The sequence below is a fragment of the Anolis sagrei genome, chromosome X (genome assembly GCF_037176765.1).
Source record: "Anolis sagrei isolate rAnoSag1 chromosome X, rAnoSag1.mat, whole genome shotgun sequence".
NCBI lineage: Eukaryota > Metazoa > Chordata > Lepidosauria > Squamata > Dactyloidae > Anolis > Anolis sagrei.
The window spans coordinates 81,482,650-81,502,648 of NC_090034.1; the positions used below are offsets into that span (position 1 = coordinate 81,482,650).

The 19,999-nt window shown below is 44.0% G+C and overlaps 1 protein-coding gene across 2 annotated transcripts in view; it reads left to right on the forward strand.

The window, feature by feature from the left end:
* Positions 1-19,999, forward strand: part of KCNQ4 (potassium voltage-gated channel subfamily Q member 4) — a 129,591-nt gene that overhangs the window by 66,175 nt on the left and 43,417 nt on the right. For both annotated transcript variants that reach the window (XM_060784169.2, XM_060784168.2), the window contains exon 2: positions 11,885-11,975. In XM_060784169.2, coding sequence (XP_060640152.2) covers positions 11,885-11,975 — 91 coding nt within the window. The remainder of the gene's footprint in view (positions 1-11,884; positions 11,976-19,999) is intronic.

Consider the following 19,999-nt stretch of genomic DNA (forward strand, 5'->3'; position numbering starts at 1 on the left):
TTATCTGCACGATTGTCCGAATGCCTGGTCCCAAATCCATGTTTTCAGTTTTTTCCTGAAGGAAAGGAGTTATGTTGCTGATCTAATTTCCCCGGGATGTGAATTCCACAGGTGGGGGGCCACCACCGAGAAGGCCCTGCTCCTTGTCCCCGCCAACCTCACTTGTGATAGAGGCGGGGTCGAGAGCAGGGCCTCCCCAGAAGATCTTAGACTCCGGGGTGGGACATAAAGGGACATCCCTTCAGACAGATACACTGGGCCGGAGCCATATAGGGTTTTGTAGGTCAAAACCAGCACTTTGAATTGTGCTCGGAACTGGATCGGCAGCCAGTGGAGCTGCCACAACAGGGGGGTGGTATGCTCCCTGTATGACGCTCCGGTGAGCAGTCTGGCTGCCTCCCGCTGGACTAGTTGGAGTTTCTGAACAGTCTTCAAAGGCAACCCCACGTAGAGCGCGTTGCAGTAATCTAATCGGGATGTAACAAGAGCGTGGACCACCGTGGCCAGATCCGACTTCCCAAGGTACGGGCGCAGCTGGCACACAAGTTTTAGTTGTGCAAAAGCTCTCCCGGCCACCGCCGAGACCTGGGATTCCAGGCTCAGCTATGAGTCCAGGAGAACTCCCAAGCTGCGAACCTGCGTCTTCAGGGGGAGTGTAACCCCATCTAACACAGGCTGTAACCCTATGCCCTGTTCGGCCTTACGACTGGCCAGTAGGACCTCTGTCTTGTCTGGATTCAATTTCAATTTCAAACAGAAGGAGCACATCATCTTTAGCAATGATCTTGATAAAGACCTTTGGTCTTCATCCATTTGTGGAGGGAAAAATAAATAAATAAATAAACAAACTTTATTTATACCCCGCCACCATCTCCTCAAGGGGACTCGGGGTGGCTCACATGAGGCCAAGCCCAACAATTATAATAAAGCAAAGCAAAATACATACAACAAATAATAACATCAGATAAAATGCAAATCTGGGTTGCAGCTAAATATAAAAAAAAACCCCAAGATTATGGCAACCAGACTGATTGATAACTGGCAAATAGAGGGAGAAACCGTGGAGGCTGTGACAGATTTTGTATTTCTAGGAGCAAAGATTTGTATTTCTAGGTATTTGTAGGTCCCTCAGCACGACTCTATGGACAACCTTCTGTGAAAGCTGAGCATAGAGTGAACACCCTTGTAGGCATTTATAGGTCCTCCATAAGGATTCACGATTGGTGGAAGCTGATTATAAAGTCATGCCAGAGGACCTACAAATGCCTAAAGAAATGTTTGCTTAAGGAATCTCTAGATCCTCCAGGGGAATTAACCAAATAATTGCATTGGAGAATCTACGAATGCCTAGAGAATGTGTTCCCATTTTTTGAACTATTATTGTTATTAATACTTGGGATTCTCTAGTGGAGAGCTCTAGCTTAAAAACAATGAGTCTTTCACCAAGTGATAAATCCCAAGATTCTGTAGGATGGAGTCCACAATGGTTAAAAGGAATGATATTTCTGAAGTAGAGAGAAACTCCAGTGTAGAATCCCAGCATATGTAGTTTGGTCTTGCATTCTTGACCTAGTGCCTCCAGGTACTATAAATCCCAAGATTCTATAGGATAACGAAATGGCATACAGAATGTGTACTAATGAAAGAGACCCAGATGTCATAGAGTCGCCTTAAGAGACGAATGGCCTACGCATCCCTCTTATGCAAGCCGGTGGCCCCCGTCTTCCCCCCCCCCCTTGTTCCATATTTAGAACTGCTGGATCGGAGGAATAAAAATATATATTTTTGCACACATCCCATTCCTTTGTCTTCAGCTATCTTTGTTTCCTCTTTTATTCTTTTCTTTCTTTCACTAATTGTGCCAAAGCCTGCTCTAGGGTTTTATTGTTTGGCTTTGCATTAAGGACAGCTAGGTTAAAAAGTGAGAAAGATGTGAAATCGCTTAGTCTTCATGCTCCTCAGCAGCTCAGTTTGGGAGTTCAAAGCTGTTTTTTTTTGTTTTGGGAAAGAAACCATTTTTTTGGACAAGTGCTGTGTCAGTGGAGAGATTTTTTTTTTGGATCTTTAATTACTAATTTTAAAGATGCTTTGCAATGGAACAAACTGACCATGTTTTATCAACAGCAGAATGTTGGGTTTTTTTCGGGCTATATGGCCATGGTCTAGAGCAGTGTTTCTCAACCTGGGGGTTGGAACCCCTGGAGGGGTCGTGAGGGCGTGTCAGAGGGGTCACCAAAGACCACAAGAAAACACAGTATTTTCTGTTGGTCATGGAGATTCTGTGTGGGAAGTTTGGCACAATTCAATCATTGGCAGGGTTCAGAATGTTCTTTGATTGTAGGTGAAGTATAATTCCCAGCAACTACAACTTCCAAATGTTAAAGTCTATTTTCCCCAAACCCCACTAGTGTTTACATTTGGGCATATTGAAAACTTGTGCCAAGTTTGGTCCAGATCCATCATTGTTTGAGTCCATAGTGCTCTCTGGATGTAGGTGAACTACAACTCCCAAAACTCAAGGTCAATGCCCACCAAACCCTTCCAGTATTTTCTCTTGATCATGGGAGTTCTGTGTGCCAAGTTTGATTCAATTCCATCATTGGTGGAGTTCAGAATGCTCTTTGATTGTAGGTTAACTATAAATCTCAGCAACTACAACTCCCAAATGACAAAATCAATACCCTCCCCCAATCCCACCAGTATTTAAATTTGGGTGTATTGGGTCTTTGTGCCAAATTTGGTCCAGTGAATGAAAATCCATCCTGCATATCAGATATTTACATTACTATTCATAACAGCAGCAAAATGACAGTTATGAAGTTATCAATGAAACTAATTTTATGGTTGGGGCTCACCATAACATGAGGAAGAGTATTAAGGGGTCGTGGCATTAAGAAGGTTGAGAACCACTGGTCTAGAGGCATTCTCTCCTGACGTTTTGCCTGCATCTATGGCAAGCATCCTCAGAAAGTTGCTTTTCAAAGGTCCTAGCGTATATACCCAGCATTTCCTTGGTTTGCATTTTCTTTTTCCTTCCTCCATTTCCCTTGTATACATTTTCTTGTTCTCCCCCTTCCTTCCTTCCTTCCTTCCTTGCTTCCTTCCTTTCTTCCATCCATCCATCCATCCTCTTTCCTTCCTCACTTGCTTTCCCGCATACATCTTCCCCTCCTCTTTCTTTCTCTTCTCTTCCTGCCCTTTTTCTTACCTTTTTTTCTTTCTTTCCCACTTTCTTTCATCTCTGTCTTCCTTCCTTCCTTCCTTCCTTCCTCCTTTCTTTTCCTTTTCTCCTCCCTCCCTCCTATTTCTTTCTTTTAGCTTCCTTCATTGATAATAATAATAATAATAATAATAATAATAATAATGTTATTTCTTACCCGCCTCTCCTTTGTGCCTGCCTCTCCTTTCTTCCTCCATTTCCCTCCTATACTTGCTCTCTTTTCCTTCCCCACTTGCTTTTCCTTATATACCTTCCCCTCCTCTTTCTTTCCTTTCTCTTCTTCTCCTTTTTCTTACCTTCTTTTTCTTTCTTTCCCACTTTCTTTCCCCTTCCTCTTTCTTTCTTTCTTTCTTTCTTTCTTTCTTTCTTTCTACCTCTCCCTTTCTTTTCCTTTTCTCTTTCCTCCCTTCTTCCCTTTGTGTTCCCTCATACACTTTTCCCCTCCTCTTTCTTTTTTATCTCTTCCTTCCTTGATGATAATGATAATGATGATAATTTTATTTCATACCCGGCTCTCATTGGCTCAAATTCTATTAACACACATTTAAAAATATACTTCGATAAAAGATACATATTAAAATGTTATTTCTATTTCCTTTCTCTTGCTTTCTTTTTCTTTCTTCTCTCCTTTCTTTGTCCTTCCTTGCTTCCTTGCTTCCTTGCTTCCTTCCTTCCTTCCTTCCTTCCTTCCTTCTTTCCTTCCTTGTTTTTCCTTTCCTTTCTGTCCCCTTGCCTTTCCCCTTGCCTTTCCCCTTCTCTTTCCTCTTTCCCTTCCCTTCCCCTCTCCTTCCCTTCCCCTTCCCCATATACACACATGACCTATCAGCAACTAATCCACTTCACTCCATTTGTTTTCCAGTGACATGACAAAGGGCCACTTCACCTAGCAGCAGCCAATCAGCTTTCTTTTATTTATTTATTTCTGTTTTGGGCCTGAAAGTGCAGTTTCTTTCAGTTCAAACCCCTCAATTATTTTAAGTTGGGCAATGAAAATTATGTGTGCCAAGTTTGGTCCAGATCCATTTAGCCACAGAGGAGCCTTTGTGGTACAAACACACACACACACACACACACACACACATACTTAGATAGATAGATAGATAGATAGATAGATAGATAGATAGATAGATAGATGCCAGAATTTGTTGGCTGACATTACATTAAGATTTGTGGTACATACATACATACATACATACATACATACTTAGATAGATAGATAGATAGATAGATAGACAGACAGACAGACAGACAGACAGACAGACAGATAGATGCCAGAATATGTTGGCTGACATTACATTAAGATTTGAGGTAGATAGATAGATAGATAGATAGATAGATAGATAGATAGAGGCCAACATTTGTTGGTTCGCATTACATTAGGATTCTAAAATAGTAACTCTTCATTGAATTGACTGATACATAAAAACATAACACTGTGTGTTTTGTGTTGCTGTTTCTCAAAGAACCACAAAAGTTATGCTTGTCATCTGAATGTAGCAATACAAGACACAAAGTCTCCTAAACTATTATTACCGAAAAAAAGGAAAGGAAAGCTGGAAAGAAGGTAGCAAGGAAGGAAAGAAGGAAGGAAAAGAAGGAAGAGAAGAAGCCCAGTGGCCATACTAGAAGACCTGCGTTCCCCAAATAAAAGCCACCTTTCATTCACTGCCCATCCCACCTTTTCTCTGCAACCCGTCTAGTTATTCTTGGCGATACCAGCTATTCCTTCGGTAATGGAAAGCTCGGCCATATAAATGCTTTCTTTCACCACTCCCTGGAGAGCTGCCACCAAGTTTTGATTTTATTTTATTTTTTAAAGGCAATTAAATATTTAAAATTCTGGCACGACGTTCCTCCTTCTTCCACCAAGCCCTGGAAAACATCGGAGCCTTTCTCTCTTTCAAGATCAGCATTTTCCCCGGCTGCCGTTGGGGAAAGAGAAGCAACGTGTAAAAATTAGCTCGGCTTATTGTATTTAATTTCCAAGACCCTTCGTATTGTGAAACAGGGATCCAGCATATTCTGTCCCCCTAAAGGAGAATAGAAGGCTGAAACCAAAAGGCACAGTGGTTTATCACAGGGATGAGTTCTTGCACTGTATTTCTACTTGCGATGCATCTAGACACTGTAGAATGAATGCAGATGGATCCCACTTGAAGTTAAGGCTGTGGAATCCTGGGAGTTCTAGTTTTACAAGGTCTTTAGCCGCAGGGAGGGCTGGGTAATAAAATAATAGTAGTAATAATAATAATAATTTAATAATCTATATAAATAAAAATGCAATGGTCATTTGTGGTATTCACAGAACTCAAAAATTCCTGGATGAATTGGCACCAAATTTGGACACAAGACACGTAACAACCCAATGTATGTCCTTCACTAAAAAAAATGATTTTGTCATTTGGGAGTTGTACTTGCTGGGATTTATAGTTCACCTACAATCAAAGAGCATCCTGAACCCCACCAATGATGGAACTGAACCAAACTTGGCACACAGTTCTCCCATGACCAACAGAAAATACTAGAAGGGTTTGGTGGGCAGTGTCCTTTAGTTTGGAGTTGTAGTTCACCTACATCCAGAGAGCACTGTGGACTCAAACAATTTTTTTTTGTCATGTCAGGAGCAACTTGAGAAACTGCAAGTCGCTTCTGGTGAGAGAGAATTGGCCGTCTGCAAGGACGTTGCCCAGGGGATGCCTGGATGATTTGATGTTTTTATCATCCTTGTGGGAGGCTTCTCTCATGTCCCCGCATGAGGAGCTGGAGCTGATAGAGGGAGCTCATCCGCCTCCCCCCGGATTTGAACCTGCGACCTGTCGGTCTTCAGTCCTGCTGGCACAGGGGTTTAACCCACTGCGCCACCGGGGGCTCCTCGACTCAAACAATGATGGATCTGGACCAAATTCTACACGAATACTCAATATGCCCAAATATGAACACTGGTGGAGTTTGGGGAAAATAGAATCTTGACGTTTGGGAGTTGTAGTTGCTGGGATTTATAGTTCACCTACAATCGAAAAGCATTCTGGACCCCACCGACGTTAGAGTTGGGCCAAACCTCCCACACAGAACCCCCATGAGGGCCACGGCAACGTGTGGCAGGGGACGGCTAGTCTATATAAATAAAAATGTAATGTTCGTTTGTGAGATTAACATAACTCAAAAACCACTGAACGAATTGACACCAAATTTGGACATAATACACCTATCAGGCCAACGAGTGACTATCACTCATAAAAACACTGAAAAACACAGTAGAAGAGTCTTAAAACCCCAAAAAATAAAAAATAAATACATTACAGCGCATGCACAAGACCACATATATACACATATACAGAAATATATACATGCACATGTATGCATATATACACATACGAACACATATACACAGACTGGGCCACAGCAATGTGTGGCAGGGGACAGCTAGTTTAATAATAAAGTTACAGAAAATGAACACATCAAACTCCTCTGGGACGCCCGAATTCAGACAGAGTTTTGGAGCACAATACTCCTGACCTCATGATCGTGTTAAAAAACAAAGTATGGACTGTCAATGTTGCAATCCCAGGTGACAGCAGAATTGAAGAGAAACAACTGGAGAAGCTGACACACTATGAGGATTTAAAGATCGAAGTGCAAGGACCCTGGTACATGCCAGTCAAGGTGGTCCCAGTGGTGATCAGCACACTGGGTGCAGTGCCTAAGACCTTGGGCTGCACTTAAACACAATTGGCGCTGACAAAATTACCATCTGCCAGCTGCAGAAGGCCACCTTATTGGGATCTGCATGCATTATTCGCCGATACATCACACAGTCCTAGACACTTAGGAAGTGTCCGACATGTGATTCAATACAACAACCAACATAATGATCTTACCTACAAGAAGCACTGACTGAACATCAAGCAAAAAGTGGGTGCTAGAAACAATATCATATGAAAGCTGACTGGCACAACCTGGGGATCACAACCAGACACGGTAAAGACATCTGCCCTTGCGCTATGCTACTCTGCTGCTGAGTACGCATGCCCACTGTGGAACACATCTCACCACACTAAAACAGTGGATGTGGCTCTTAATGAGACATCCCGCATTATCACAGGATGTCTGCGCTCCACACCACTGGAGAAATTACACTGTTTAGCTGGTATTGCACCACCTGACATCTGCCGGGAAGTAGCAGCCAATAGTGAAAGGACCAAGGCTGTGACATCTCCAGCTCATGCCTTGTTTGGGTTATCAGCCAGCATGTCAACAACTTAAATCAAGAAATAGTTTTCTTAGATCTACAGAGACACTCGCTGGAACACCTCAGCAAGCGAGAGTCCAAAATTGGCAGGCTAAAACCCATAACCTCAACCAATGGCTGATACCAGATGGGAGACTCCCTCCTGGGCACACAGAAGACTGGAAGGCGCTGAACAGACTGCGCTCTGGCACCATGAGAGGCAGAGCCAACCTCAAGAAATGGGGCCACAAAGTGGAATCCATGACATGAACGTGTGGAGAAGAGCAAACCACCGACCACCCGCTGCAATGCAACCTGAGCCCTGCTATGTGCACAATGGAGGACCTTCTTATAGCAACACCAGAGGCACTCAAAGTGGCCAGATACTGGTCAAAGGACATTTAATCAACTACCAAGTTTGCAAACTTTGTGTTTTTTATCTGTTTGTTTGTTTTTGTTCTGTTAGAAATGTAATACAATGGTCTGGTTGCCCCTGACACGATAAATAAATAAATAAATAAATAAATATCTCTTTTGTTGTTTACTAATCTTGTTGTGTTTCTAATAATAATAATAATAATAATAATAATAATAATAATAATAATAATTTTTCCTGCCAAAGAGTGCTGGTCCCTCACCAAATTACAGTTCCCTCAATTCCATAGCATTGAGCCCTAGCATTAAAAGTTGCGTCAAACTGCATTCCTTCTACAGTGTAGATGCACCCTTTTAGAATCATAGAATTGGAAGAGACCTCGCGGGCCATCCGGTCCAACCCACAGCCAGGAAGCAGGAAAATCACATTCAAATGAACCCAACTCAATATATGGATATGAGATGTGTAAAAAGTAATGTTTCCAAGCATTGGACTTGAATTCGCAAAGCAATGCATCCTGATTTCTTTCATATTTTGGACTTAAAAAAAATATTTCTCATTCTGAAGATGAAGTCAATGGCATAAATTTGGAAGAAAATGAATCTGAGGTTTTGGTGCTTTGTGCAGCTCAACTGTGCTGCCATCTGGTGGCAAAGTGTGGCCAGTTTTTGTTTTGAGTCCCTATAACTAAGTGGATTGGGTTGTTGTAGGTTTTTTCGGGCTATATGGCCATGTTCTAGAGGCAGTCTCTCCTGACATTTCACCTGCATCTATGGCAAGCATCCTCAGAGGTTGTGAGGTCAATACAGTGGGTTGCTGTGAGTTTTCTGGACTGTATGGCCATGTTCCAGAAGCATTCTCTCCTGACGTTTCACCCACATCTATGGCAAGCATCCTCAGAGGTTGTGAGGTCAATACAGAGGGTTGCTGTGAGTTTTCTGGACTGTATGGCCATGTTCCAGAAGCATTCTCTCCTGACGTTTCACCTATATCTATGGCAGGCATCCTCAGAGGTTCTGAGGTCTGTTGGAAACGACACAAGTGGGGTTTATATATCTGTGGAATAATGTCCAGGGTGGGAGAAAAAACTCTTGTCTGCTTGAGGCAAGTGTGTATGTTGCAATTGGCCACCTTGATTACTATTGAATGGGCTTGCAGCTTCAAAGCCTGGCTGCTTCCTGCCTGGGGGAATCCTTTGCTGGCCCTGACTGTTTCCTGTCTGGAATTCCCCTGTTTTTTTCAGTGTTGTTCTTTATTTACTGTCCTGATTTTAGAGTTTTAATAATGGTAGCCAGATTTTGTTCCTTTCTGCTGAAATTGTCCACATCATGCTTGTGGATTTCAGTGGTTTTTCTGTTTAGTCCGACATGGTGGTTGTTAGAGTGATCCAGCATTTCTGTGCTCTCAAATAATATGCTGTGTCCAGGTTGTTTCATCAATTGCTCCGTTATGGCTGACTTCTCTGGTTGAAGTAGTTAGCAGTGCCTTTCGTGTTTGGGCATTGACGCGTTTGGTGGTCCCTACGTAGACGTGTCTGCAGCTGCATGGTATACGGTAGACTTCTGCAGAAGTGAGAGGATTCCCTTGACCTTTGCTGAACATAGCATTTGTAGGATTTTCTTAGTGGGTCTGTAGATAATTTGTAGGTTGTGTTTCTTACTCAGCTCCCTTATGTGGTCAGTAGTTCCCTTGATGGTTCTCAGACAGACAAGAGTTCTTTTTCCCACCCTGGACATTCCACAGATATATAAATTTCACTTGCATCATTTCCAACAGACCTCACAACCTCTGAGGATGCCTGCCATTGGTGTGGGTGAAACATCAGGAGAGAATGCTTCTGGCACATGGCCATACAGCCTGGAAAACTCACAGCAACCCAGTGATTCCAGCCATGAAAGACTTCGACAACTCAGAACTAATACGGTTTGACACCCCTTTCACTGTTATGGTTCAGTGCTATGAAACCATGAGAGTTGTGCTTTATTTATGTATTATTATTTATTTATTTCAAATATTTGTACCCCGCCCTTCTTTACCCCCGAAGGAGAACTCAGCGCGACTTACAGCCGGCAACAATTCAATGCCCCACATCTACAACAAATAATCAACAGTTACATAATAAGTTAAAACATTAAAATTAGATTAGAAACCATTTAAGATAGTACAAATTGAATTAGTTGGCATGTCAAGTCTGCGTTCTATGATCAACAACTTAAGCAGAATGCTACCCCTCTATTCTGCCTTGGTCAGACCACACCTGGAATATTGTGTCCAATTCTGGCCACTGCAATTGAAGGGAGATATTGACAAGCTGGAATGTGTCCAGAGGAGGGCGACTAAAATGATCAAGGGTCTGGAGAACAAGCCCTATGAGGAGGGGCTTAAAGAGCTGTGCATGTTGAGAGGAGACATGATAGCCTGATCTCATAGCCACGTCTTCAACTTTTTCCTGAAGGAAAGGAAGGAAACTGTTGACCTAATTTTGCTGGGGAGCAAGTTCCACAGGTGGGAGGCCACCGCTGAGAAGGCCCTGTCCCTCGTCCCCACCAAGTGCATTTGCAACAAAGGTGGGATTGAGAGCAGGGCCTTCCGGGAAGATTGTAAGTTTCGAGATGTGATGAAGGGGGAGATATGTTCGGACAAGTAAGCTGGGCCAAAACCGTATAGGGCTTTATAGGTCAAGACAAGCACTTTGAATTGTGCTCGGAACTGGACAGGCAGCCAGTGGAGCTGACATAACAGAGGGGTGGTATGCTCCCTGTATGTCACTCCAGTAAGTAATCCGGCTGCCGCCCGTTGGACTAGTTGAATATTCCGAACAGTCTTCAAAGGCAGCCCCATGTAGAGCGCATTGCAGTAATCTATTTGGGATGTAACAAGAGCATGGACCACCGTGGCCAGATCAAGGTCTTTCACCTTCTCTGCCCAAGAGTGCTGGATTCCATAGTATTGAGCCATAGCAGTTCAAGTGGGCTCAAACTGCATTAAATCTGCAGTGTAGATGCACCCAAAGGCTGGTGGAATCCTTTTCCATCTAGAGTAGACTTATTGAACTAATTCTCGGATGTGAATTCAACACAGAGGTCAATTCAATTGGCTGAATGGCTCTGCAGCTCTATTTAGGGAGTTCTTTGTTGTGTTGTGATTCCACTTTACTTGCCGTGGTTTCTCCCCACGGAACTGTGGGATTTGCATGTTAATGTCAAAGAGTGTTCTGGTGTCTCCACAAACTACAAATCCCAGGATTCCATTGAATGTTGCCATGACAGTTGGAGTCATAGTACTAGAGCTGTGTAGCGTGGAAGGGAATCAGGATTTTAATAAGGTTTGCAAATATGTGCCTTCAAGTCTCCTGTCCAGTTATGGTGATGTTATGAAATTGGTGACATCTGAGGGGTGTCTCGACTGCACCCTGGACATTGGTTCCAATATTTTAATCAGAATCCTTCTCAAAATGAAGATTAGATGTTCCATCACATCGTATCACCATTTTGAGAAGGTCTGTGTATGTGCTTTCAGGTCTCCTGCTGACACACAATGAGCCCATATATTTTTAAGGGTTTTCTCAGAAAATAAAGATTCAAATGTGATTTTGCTAGGTCCTTCCCCTGTAATATAACATGGTATTCATTAGTGGTCTCCAATGCAAGTTCTAATCAGAATTGACCATGCTTACCTTCCAAGATTAGAGGGGATGTGGTGCCTTCAAGTGGTCAACAGACATATGGTGACCCCATAGGCAACATCGTTTTGCCAGTCCCTTCCCCTGAAATACAGCCTTGGGATTTGCTATTAATATCCCATCCAAAAACTAACCAGGGCTAACCTTCTTAGCTTTCAGGATCAGATGGGATCTGCTGCCGTTGGGGTTCTAGGGTCCTCTCTGGGCATTATAACTGGCATTAAACAACTGCAGCATTTCCACTTGGATTGCCATAAGGCTTAGTGGGATGAACCAGCTCTGGATTCAAACAAGGAAGGATCTGGTTGTCCAAATACCTTGCATGGTGGTCCTGGCATGTCCTAACATGTGTGTCCCCCCCTCCTTTTGTTGTTCCAGATTTCTCCTGGTCTTCAGCTGTCTGGTCCTGTCTGTGTTTTCAACCATCCCAGAACATCAAAAATTTGCCAACCAGTGTCTCTTCATCCTGGTAAGGGGCGGTCTCCCTTGCTCCCTCCTCATCCATTTTCTCACCACAAATCCTTTCTTCATTTCTTTATACTTTCTCCTCTTTCTCCTGTGTTCCTCGTCTTCTCTATTTTTTAGCAAACTCAACAATATTCCAATGCTTTCAAGCTTGAGAAAGTTTCCTCTTTTGGTCTATAGATCCCAGAACCCTGCAGCTAGGATAGCCAGTAGGAGGTTCTGGCCCTTGTAGTGAAAAAAAAGTAATTTTCCCAACATGGTCTCCTCCTCCTCCACCACCACCACCTCCTCTTCCTCCTCTCCTTTTCCTTTTCCTTTTCCTTCTCCTTCTCCTCCTCCTCTTCTCTCCTCCTCCTCCTCCTCCTCTCTTTCTCCTTCTCCTTCTCCTTCTCCTCCTCTCCTTCTCCTTCTCCTCCTCTCTTTCTCCTCCTCCTCCTCCTCCTCCTCTCCTTCTCCTTCTCCTTCTCCTCTCTTTCTCCTTCTCCTTCTCCTTCTCCTCCTCTCTTTCTCCTTCTCTTTCTCCTTCTCCTTCTCCTTCTCCTCCTCTCTTTCTCCTCCTCCTCCTCCTCCTCCTCCTCCTCCTCCTCCTCCTCCTCCTCCTCCTCCTCCTCCTCTCTTTCTCCTTCTCCTTCTCCTTCTCCTCCTTCTTCTCCTCTCTTTCTCCTTCTCCTTCTCCTTCTCCTTCTCCTCCTCTCTTTCTCCTTCTTTTTCTCCTTCTTTTTCTCCTTCTTTTTCTCCTTCTTTTTCTCCTTCTCCTTCTCCTTCTCCTTCTCCTTCTCCTTCTCCTTCTCCTTCTCCTTCTCCTCCTCCTCCTCTCCTCCTCCTCCTCCTCCTCCTCTCTTTCTCCTTCTCCTCCTCTCTTTCTCCTTCTCCTCCTCTTTCTCTTTCTTTTTCTCCTCCGTTGATGGTGCAACGGGTTAAACCTTTGTATCAGCAGGACTGCTGACCAACAGGTCAGGGTTTTGAATTAGGGGAAAGTGGGTTGAGCTCCCTCTGTCAGCTCCAGCCCCCCATGTGGGGACATAAGAGAAGCGTCCCACAAGGATGGTAAAACATGGGCAACATCCTTGCAGATGGCCAATCCCCTCACACCAGAAGCAGCTTGCAGTTTCTCAAGTCACTCCTGACACGAAAAAAAATTATTTGTCTTCATCATCTTCTTCAACTATCCCACCTTTTATCAGGCAGCAGTGTGCAATAAGAACCAATCTCGCAAGTTTAAAACAGTATCAATAATTAAAACAGCTTTAAAAAGCTCAAATGACATATTAAATAAATCTAGATAAAAAGAGGGTTAAAATCCACAAGTAGGATCCTGTTGGGGTATTGCATCTTCATAAGTGGATTTACATCTGTGGTAATTAAAATTGGCCAGTTCTGCTATTACACCAATGCATAAAGGAGACAGCTAAATGACAAATACACATCAGTCTTGTTGTGCATCGGTCCTGTTGTACATCCATCTGGTTATGTATAATTCTACTTGTGCATTGGCCTGGTTTTGGATCAAACATGGATCACCTAATGTACGACTGGATCAATCTGGATGTGCATCAGCCTGGCTGTACATTGGTCCACTTGGTCTGCTTGTGCATCACTCCAGTTGTGCATGGATCCAGGTGCATTGATCTGGTTATATGTTGGTCTTGTTGTGCATCAGTCTGGTTATACATTGGAGCAATTGTGCATCAGTCCAGTTGTACATGGATCCAGGTGCACACCAGTTTCATTTTTCATTGATCTGGTTATATGTTGGTCTTGTTGTGCATCAGTCTGGTTATACATTGGATCAGTTGTGCATCAGTCCAGTTGTACATGGATCCAGGTGCACACCAGTTTCATTTTTCATTGATCTGGTTATATGTTGGTCTTGTTGTGCATCAATCTGGCTATACATTGGATCAGTTGTGCATCAGTCCAGTTGTACATGGATCCAGGTGCACACCAGTTTCATTTTTCATTGATCTGGTTATATGATGGTCTTGTTGTGCATCAATCTGGTTATACATTGCATCAATTGTGCATCAGTACATGGATCCAGGCGCACACCAGTTTCATTTTTCATTGATCTGGTTATATGTTGGTCTTGTTGTGCATCAGTCTGGTTATACATTGGATCAGTTGTGCATCAGTCCAGTTGTACATGCATGCAGTTGTGCATCAGTCCAGTTGTACATGGATCCAGTTGTACAGCAGTCCTGTTTGTGGGTATTTGTATAAAGGCACCATGATGATCAAATGGGTTGATTGGAAAGATATGTGTTGTCAGCTGATTGGCTGAGCATGCCAGGGCAAGAATTCTGATTGGCTGCTGTCTCTGGCTTGCTGTTTTAACTGCCACTTTTACTTCGGAGAGTGAAGAGAGCGCTGACTGGAAACAGCCAGGAAGGAAATGGCTGCCAACTCTCTGAAGCCTGATAGTTTCTAAGGCATGAAGCATATTTTAAAGACTGTTTACAAGAACTGTTTGTTCTCTGTAAGAATTCAGAGAGATTGCTGCATATATTGTTGCTCTGTTTGACCTTTTGAAATGAAATAAAGTTACTGTTACTCATTACACAAATCTGAGTGACACATTATTATAATGCAGGGTATATTTTGGTTCAGAGACTATGGTAAAGCTTCTGTTTATCTTACATTTGCAACCTCCAACACTGTTGTTCATTGATCGGGTTATATGTTGGTCTGGTTGTGCATCTGTCTGGCTATAAATTGGGTCGGTTGTGCATCAGTCCAGTTGTATATGGATGCAGTTGTGCATCAGTTCAATGGTACATTGGTCTGGTTGAGCATTGGTCCCCTTGAGCATTGGTCTAGTTGTACATTTGCCAAGTTCTACATGAGTTTCCATGTGTGTTTGTACACCAGTCCGAGAATACAGGTGAGCATTGGTAGAACCCAATGTGCAAGCAGTACATTTTTGCTAGTTTCTCATTACACTTCTTCGCAATTTGCTGAATAGATTTCTCATTGCCTCTGCCACATTGGTGGATATGCATAAAGTTACAAAATGTGCAGCATGGTTGAAGTTTCAGGCCAAGTGTTTAAATTATTTACGCTTTGTGTCAGGCAAGTGCTTTCAATTGTTTGCACTGAATGCCACTCTGAGATCCCATAGTAAAAGATGGGATATACAGTTTTTCATTGATGGATGGATTGATTGACAGTTCCTATCAATGCTTTAACAATATCGTCCTAGTGGGACCTCCCGCACCCCACCGGCCTTGTCAGGATCTCTCTCTTTCTGTCTACATACCTTTTAATAGGATTGCATTAGAGAAGGAAAATATTAAACGACACTGGCAACCCATTAAAAATCCTTTCCTTTTCTATTCTTATTACTTAAAAATAAAAACCTTCAAGACAGTTTTAGAGGTATTTTTAGCTCCCTGTTTAGATTGGCCGCTCGGTGGCTTTAAGGAAAGGCTTTAAGTTCAGGGAGACAAGAGATCTATTAGCCGCCATTAGCCATTTATTTATGTATTTCTGGCAATCGTGCCGCCTGCGTCCGCCGCGTTTTGCAAAAAGCACAAGGTTGGCAGGTCCCTGCCCCGAGGGAATCGCCATCTAAAAATAGACCCACAAGGGAAACAGAGGAAGGAGGAGGAATTGGAGGAGCGCGGAGAAATAAGTAGCCTTTTCAATGGATCGCCGTAAAGCTTAGGATTTAAGGTCCAAAAGAAAAACATAGGTGAGTTTTGAGACAGGGTCCGAAATAGGAAGGAGAAATCTTAGGAGATCTAGAAGCATTGGAAGTCATTTCAAATGTGTGAGGGTACTCAAATAAGACATTGAAGGTGGGCTGTGTTTTAGAGAAGGATTTTACACACTTGGTGGCACAGCAGGTTAAAACACTGAGCTGTTGAACTTGCTGACCAAAAGGTTGGCAGTTTGAATCCGGGGAGCAAGGTGAGCTCCCTCTGTTAGCCGCAGCTTCTGCCAACCTAGCAAATGTGAGTAGATCAATAAGTACTGCTTTGGTGGGAAGGTAATGGCACTCCATGCAGTCATGCTGGCCACATGACCTTGGAGGTGTCTACGGACAACACTGGCTCTTTGGCTTAGAAATGGAGATGAGCACCACCTCCTAGAGCAGGGGTCCCCAAACTATGGCCCACGGGCCACGTCCGGCCCACCAAGGGCCCCAATCCGGCCCGCGGAGGAGGAGCGCCCTCCCCCCCACACACAGTGCTCCTCCGTTGGCTGGCTCACGCTGTCCATGGGGCCCCATGGACAGCGTGAGCCAGCCAAGGGAGGCTGCTTCGCATGGTCTACTTGCGAGTAAAGCACCTCACGAAGTGATTTACTCACAAGTAGGCCGCGCGAGCCAGCCAAGGGAGGCTGCTCCGCGTGGTCTACTCACAAGTAGGCCGCGCGGGCCTGCTCCCCCCTTGGCAGGCTCACGCTATTGGTCAGGCCCAATGGACAGCGTGAGCCAGCCAAGGGAGGCTGCCCTGGCGCTACATGCAGTCATGCTGGCCACATGACCTTGGAGGTGTCTATGGACAACGCCGGCTCTTCAACTTAGAAATGTAGATGAGCACCACAGAGTCAGACACGACTGGACTTCATGTCAGAGGAAAACCTTTAACCAGGAAAATTGTGGAAGATCCAGGGTGGGAGAAAGAACTCTTGTCTGTTGGAGGTAGATATGAATGTTTTAATTGGCCACCTTGATTGCCATTTCATAGCCTGACAGTTTTTAAGGAGAATCCTTTGTTGAGAGATGATTAGCTGGCCCTGATTGTTTCTTGTATGGAGTTCCCCTGTGTTTGAGTGTTGTTCTTTATTTACAGTTATAATTTTAGAGTTTTTTAAATACTGGTAGCCAGATTTTGTTCAGACTAGAAGTAGGAAGATTTCCCATTCTCTGCTCCTGGAATCACTGCCTAAAGAGGGCTAGAAAGAACCCCCTCTAAGGGCCCTTCCACACAGAAAAATAAGGTATGTGCAATGTGCAGAGGAATTTTTTATTGATTTTTTTTAAAAAAAACTATAGTCCGGCCCTCCATCGGTCTGAGGGACAGTAAACTGGCCCCCGGTTTAAAAAGTTTGAGGACCCCTGTCCTAGAGAGTCAGACACGACTGGACTTAATGTCAGGGGAAACCTTTACTTTTTACCTTTGCACACTTGTCTAGTTTTTTTGCCTCCAGAAATGGGTGCTCTGGGATTCTCCCAAGGCTCCAAGGATAGGCTGTGGGCCCCTTGCATCCATAGGGTCACATACAGCTTGTGGACCATATATGGGTCACTGGGCACATATTTCTCATCTGCGGATCAGAAGGAAGATAGAAAAATCTGCAGTATACTTTCCAAGAAGGAGTTGGAAGGAAAGTTGTGGAAAGCAATTTGAAAGATGGATTTTGGAGAAGGTGGCTTTGGAAGGATATTCAAGTCCTCATTTGGTTTTGGGTGCCTCTTTTGAAGAAGGATCTAATCAAGTTGGAGAAGATTCAGGGAAAGGTTTTTTTTCCGTGTCAGGAGCGACTTAAGAAACTGCAATTCGCTTCTGGTGTGAGAGAATTAGCCATCTGCAAGGATGTTGCCCAGGGGATGCCCCAATGTTTTGATGTTTTATCATCATTGTAGAAGGCTTCTCTCGTGTGGGGAGTTGGAGCTGACAGAGGGAGCTCATCCACACTCTGCCCGGTTTTTAACCTCCAAACTGTTGTTCTTTAGTCCTGTTGGCACAAGTGTTTAACCTATTGCGCCACCGGGGGCTTCTTCAGGGAAAGGTAATAAGGATAATGAGAAAAAATGGAGAATGAAAACAGAGAGAAAGAGAAAAAAGGGTGAGGAAGCTGGAAATGTTCACCTTGGAGAAGGGAAGATTGAGGAATGACATGACTAAATACTGCAGAGAGGAGAGGACATGGTTATTCTCTATTGCCCAGAGGATAATGATTTAGAAGGTTGCAATTAGATTGGACATCATTAGAAGGGATGTCTTCACTGTAAGAGCTGTTGGGCAATGGAACCAATCACTGGCAGAAGGGTTGTGGTCTCCTTCTCTGGACATCTCCAAAAAGAGGTTGGATAGAAATGTCCTGGAGATGGTTTTTTTTGCTGGAGACCCTTCATTGAGCAGGGAGTTGGACTACATAGCCCATGAGGCCACTTCTAGCAATAGGAGTCTATGAGTAGTCACATATTAGGTTGTGTAGGAAAGGGGTCAAGCTGTGGTTGAGGGATATAGGACAAAGATCTGGGAATTGAGAAGAAGCCAATGTGAGGAATCATAGAATCATAGAGTTGTAAGAGACCTGATGGGCCATCCAGTCCAACCCCCTGCCAAGAAGCAGGAAAATTGCATTCAAAGCACCCCCAACAGATGGCCATCCAGCCTCTGTCTGAAAGCTTCCAAAGAAGGAGCCTCTACCACACTCTGGGGCAGAGAGTTCCACTGCTGAACAGCTCTCACAGTCAGGAAGTTCTTCCTAATGTTCAGGTGGAATTTCCTTTCTTGTATGTTGGGACCTTTATAGCGGTGGTTCTCAATCTTTGGTCCTCTAAGTGTTTTGGACTTCAGCTCCCAGAATTCCCAGCCATTTTCCCAGCTGTTAGGAATTATGGGATCTGAAGTCCAAAACACCTGGAGGACCAAAGGCTGAGAACTATTCCCTTATAGGTTTAAGGGCCATGAGGAAAGGAAATTGTTTTGTCAGCAGAATAAAGAAGGAGATGAGTGGAAGGAATGGATTCAACCAAAGAACACAGGAAACTTACAATTTGAGACAAGCAGGGAATGGGCCAGTTTGGGGACTTGAATCCTATTGGTGGTTCCAATGAAAGGAACCCCATTTGCTCCTAGTTGAATTGTGGAATCTATGCTCAAGGGAAAGCCCATTGATTCAGTGGGTCTGCTCTACATGGGAATGGATCGAGGCCTCTGGTTACATCTCCCAGAATCCGCCTGCAGGTATTGTTATGTGGTCCTTCAAACTTTTCCAGGCTCCGATCTGTTCTGGCCCCAAAGTTTTCTGCTTTTAATAGGTCACTGGTTTTTTTTTAACTTTGTAGAAAAAGGCAAATGGCATTGGAGAAAGAAGACCAAATTCAGAAAGAAAGAAAGAGAAAAAGGGAGAGAGAGAGAGAAAGAGAGAATTAGTTAAAAAGGCAACTTTCCTCCCAAACTGTCAGAAACGGCTGACGCTGGATTTCTCCCAACTGAGATGGAGACTAAATTAAGAAGTTCAGTGTGACTTTCCCCCTAGTAAGCAAAATAGGGGCTTGTTTTTCTGGGGGAAAGTGTGTGTGTATGTGTGTGTGTGTGTGGTGGGAAGAAGGAGGCGACAAGGCAGGACAAAGCTGACGCTGCGGGAAAACGGGCCCTTAGCAACTCATGCTCCAAAGGGCAGCAAGGGAGGCAATGGGGCCCTAGGCTGTTGGAAGGGTTGGGTTGACTTTCCCAGAAGAATCGAAGGAGACCTTGAGTTTAATATTTGGGAGAGGAATGGGGCTCACGGAAGAGGGCCGATGCAAAGACCCTAACTCTGACCCAAACCCTAAGTCTAGCCCTTGCCCAAACATTAACTCTAAGGCTGGATCTACACTTCCATAAAATCCAGATTATCAAAGCAGATAATCCAAATTATTTGATTTGAACTGGATTCGCTGAGCCTCCACTGCCATATAATTTAGTTCAGAACAGATAATTTGGATTATATATGACAGTGTAGATGAGGCTTTTGTCAAACCCTCAAACTCTAACCCTAACTCTAATTCAAAATGCCAATACATACACTAACTCAAAGCTAAAGCCAAACCAATTCCCTAAGTTTTTGTTTTTTTGGTCGTGTCAGGAGCATCCTGTTGTGAGAGAATTGGCCGTCTGCAAGGACGTTGCCCAGGGGACGCCCGGATGATTTTGATGTTGTTATCATCCTTGTGGGAGGCTTCTCTCATGTCCCTGCATGAGGATCTGGAGCTGATAGAGGGAGCTCATCCGCCTCTCCCTGGATTCGAACCTGCGACCTGTCAGTCTTCAGTCCTGCCGGCACAGGGCTTTAACCCACTGCACCACCGGG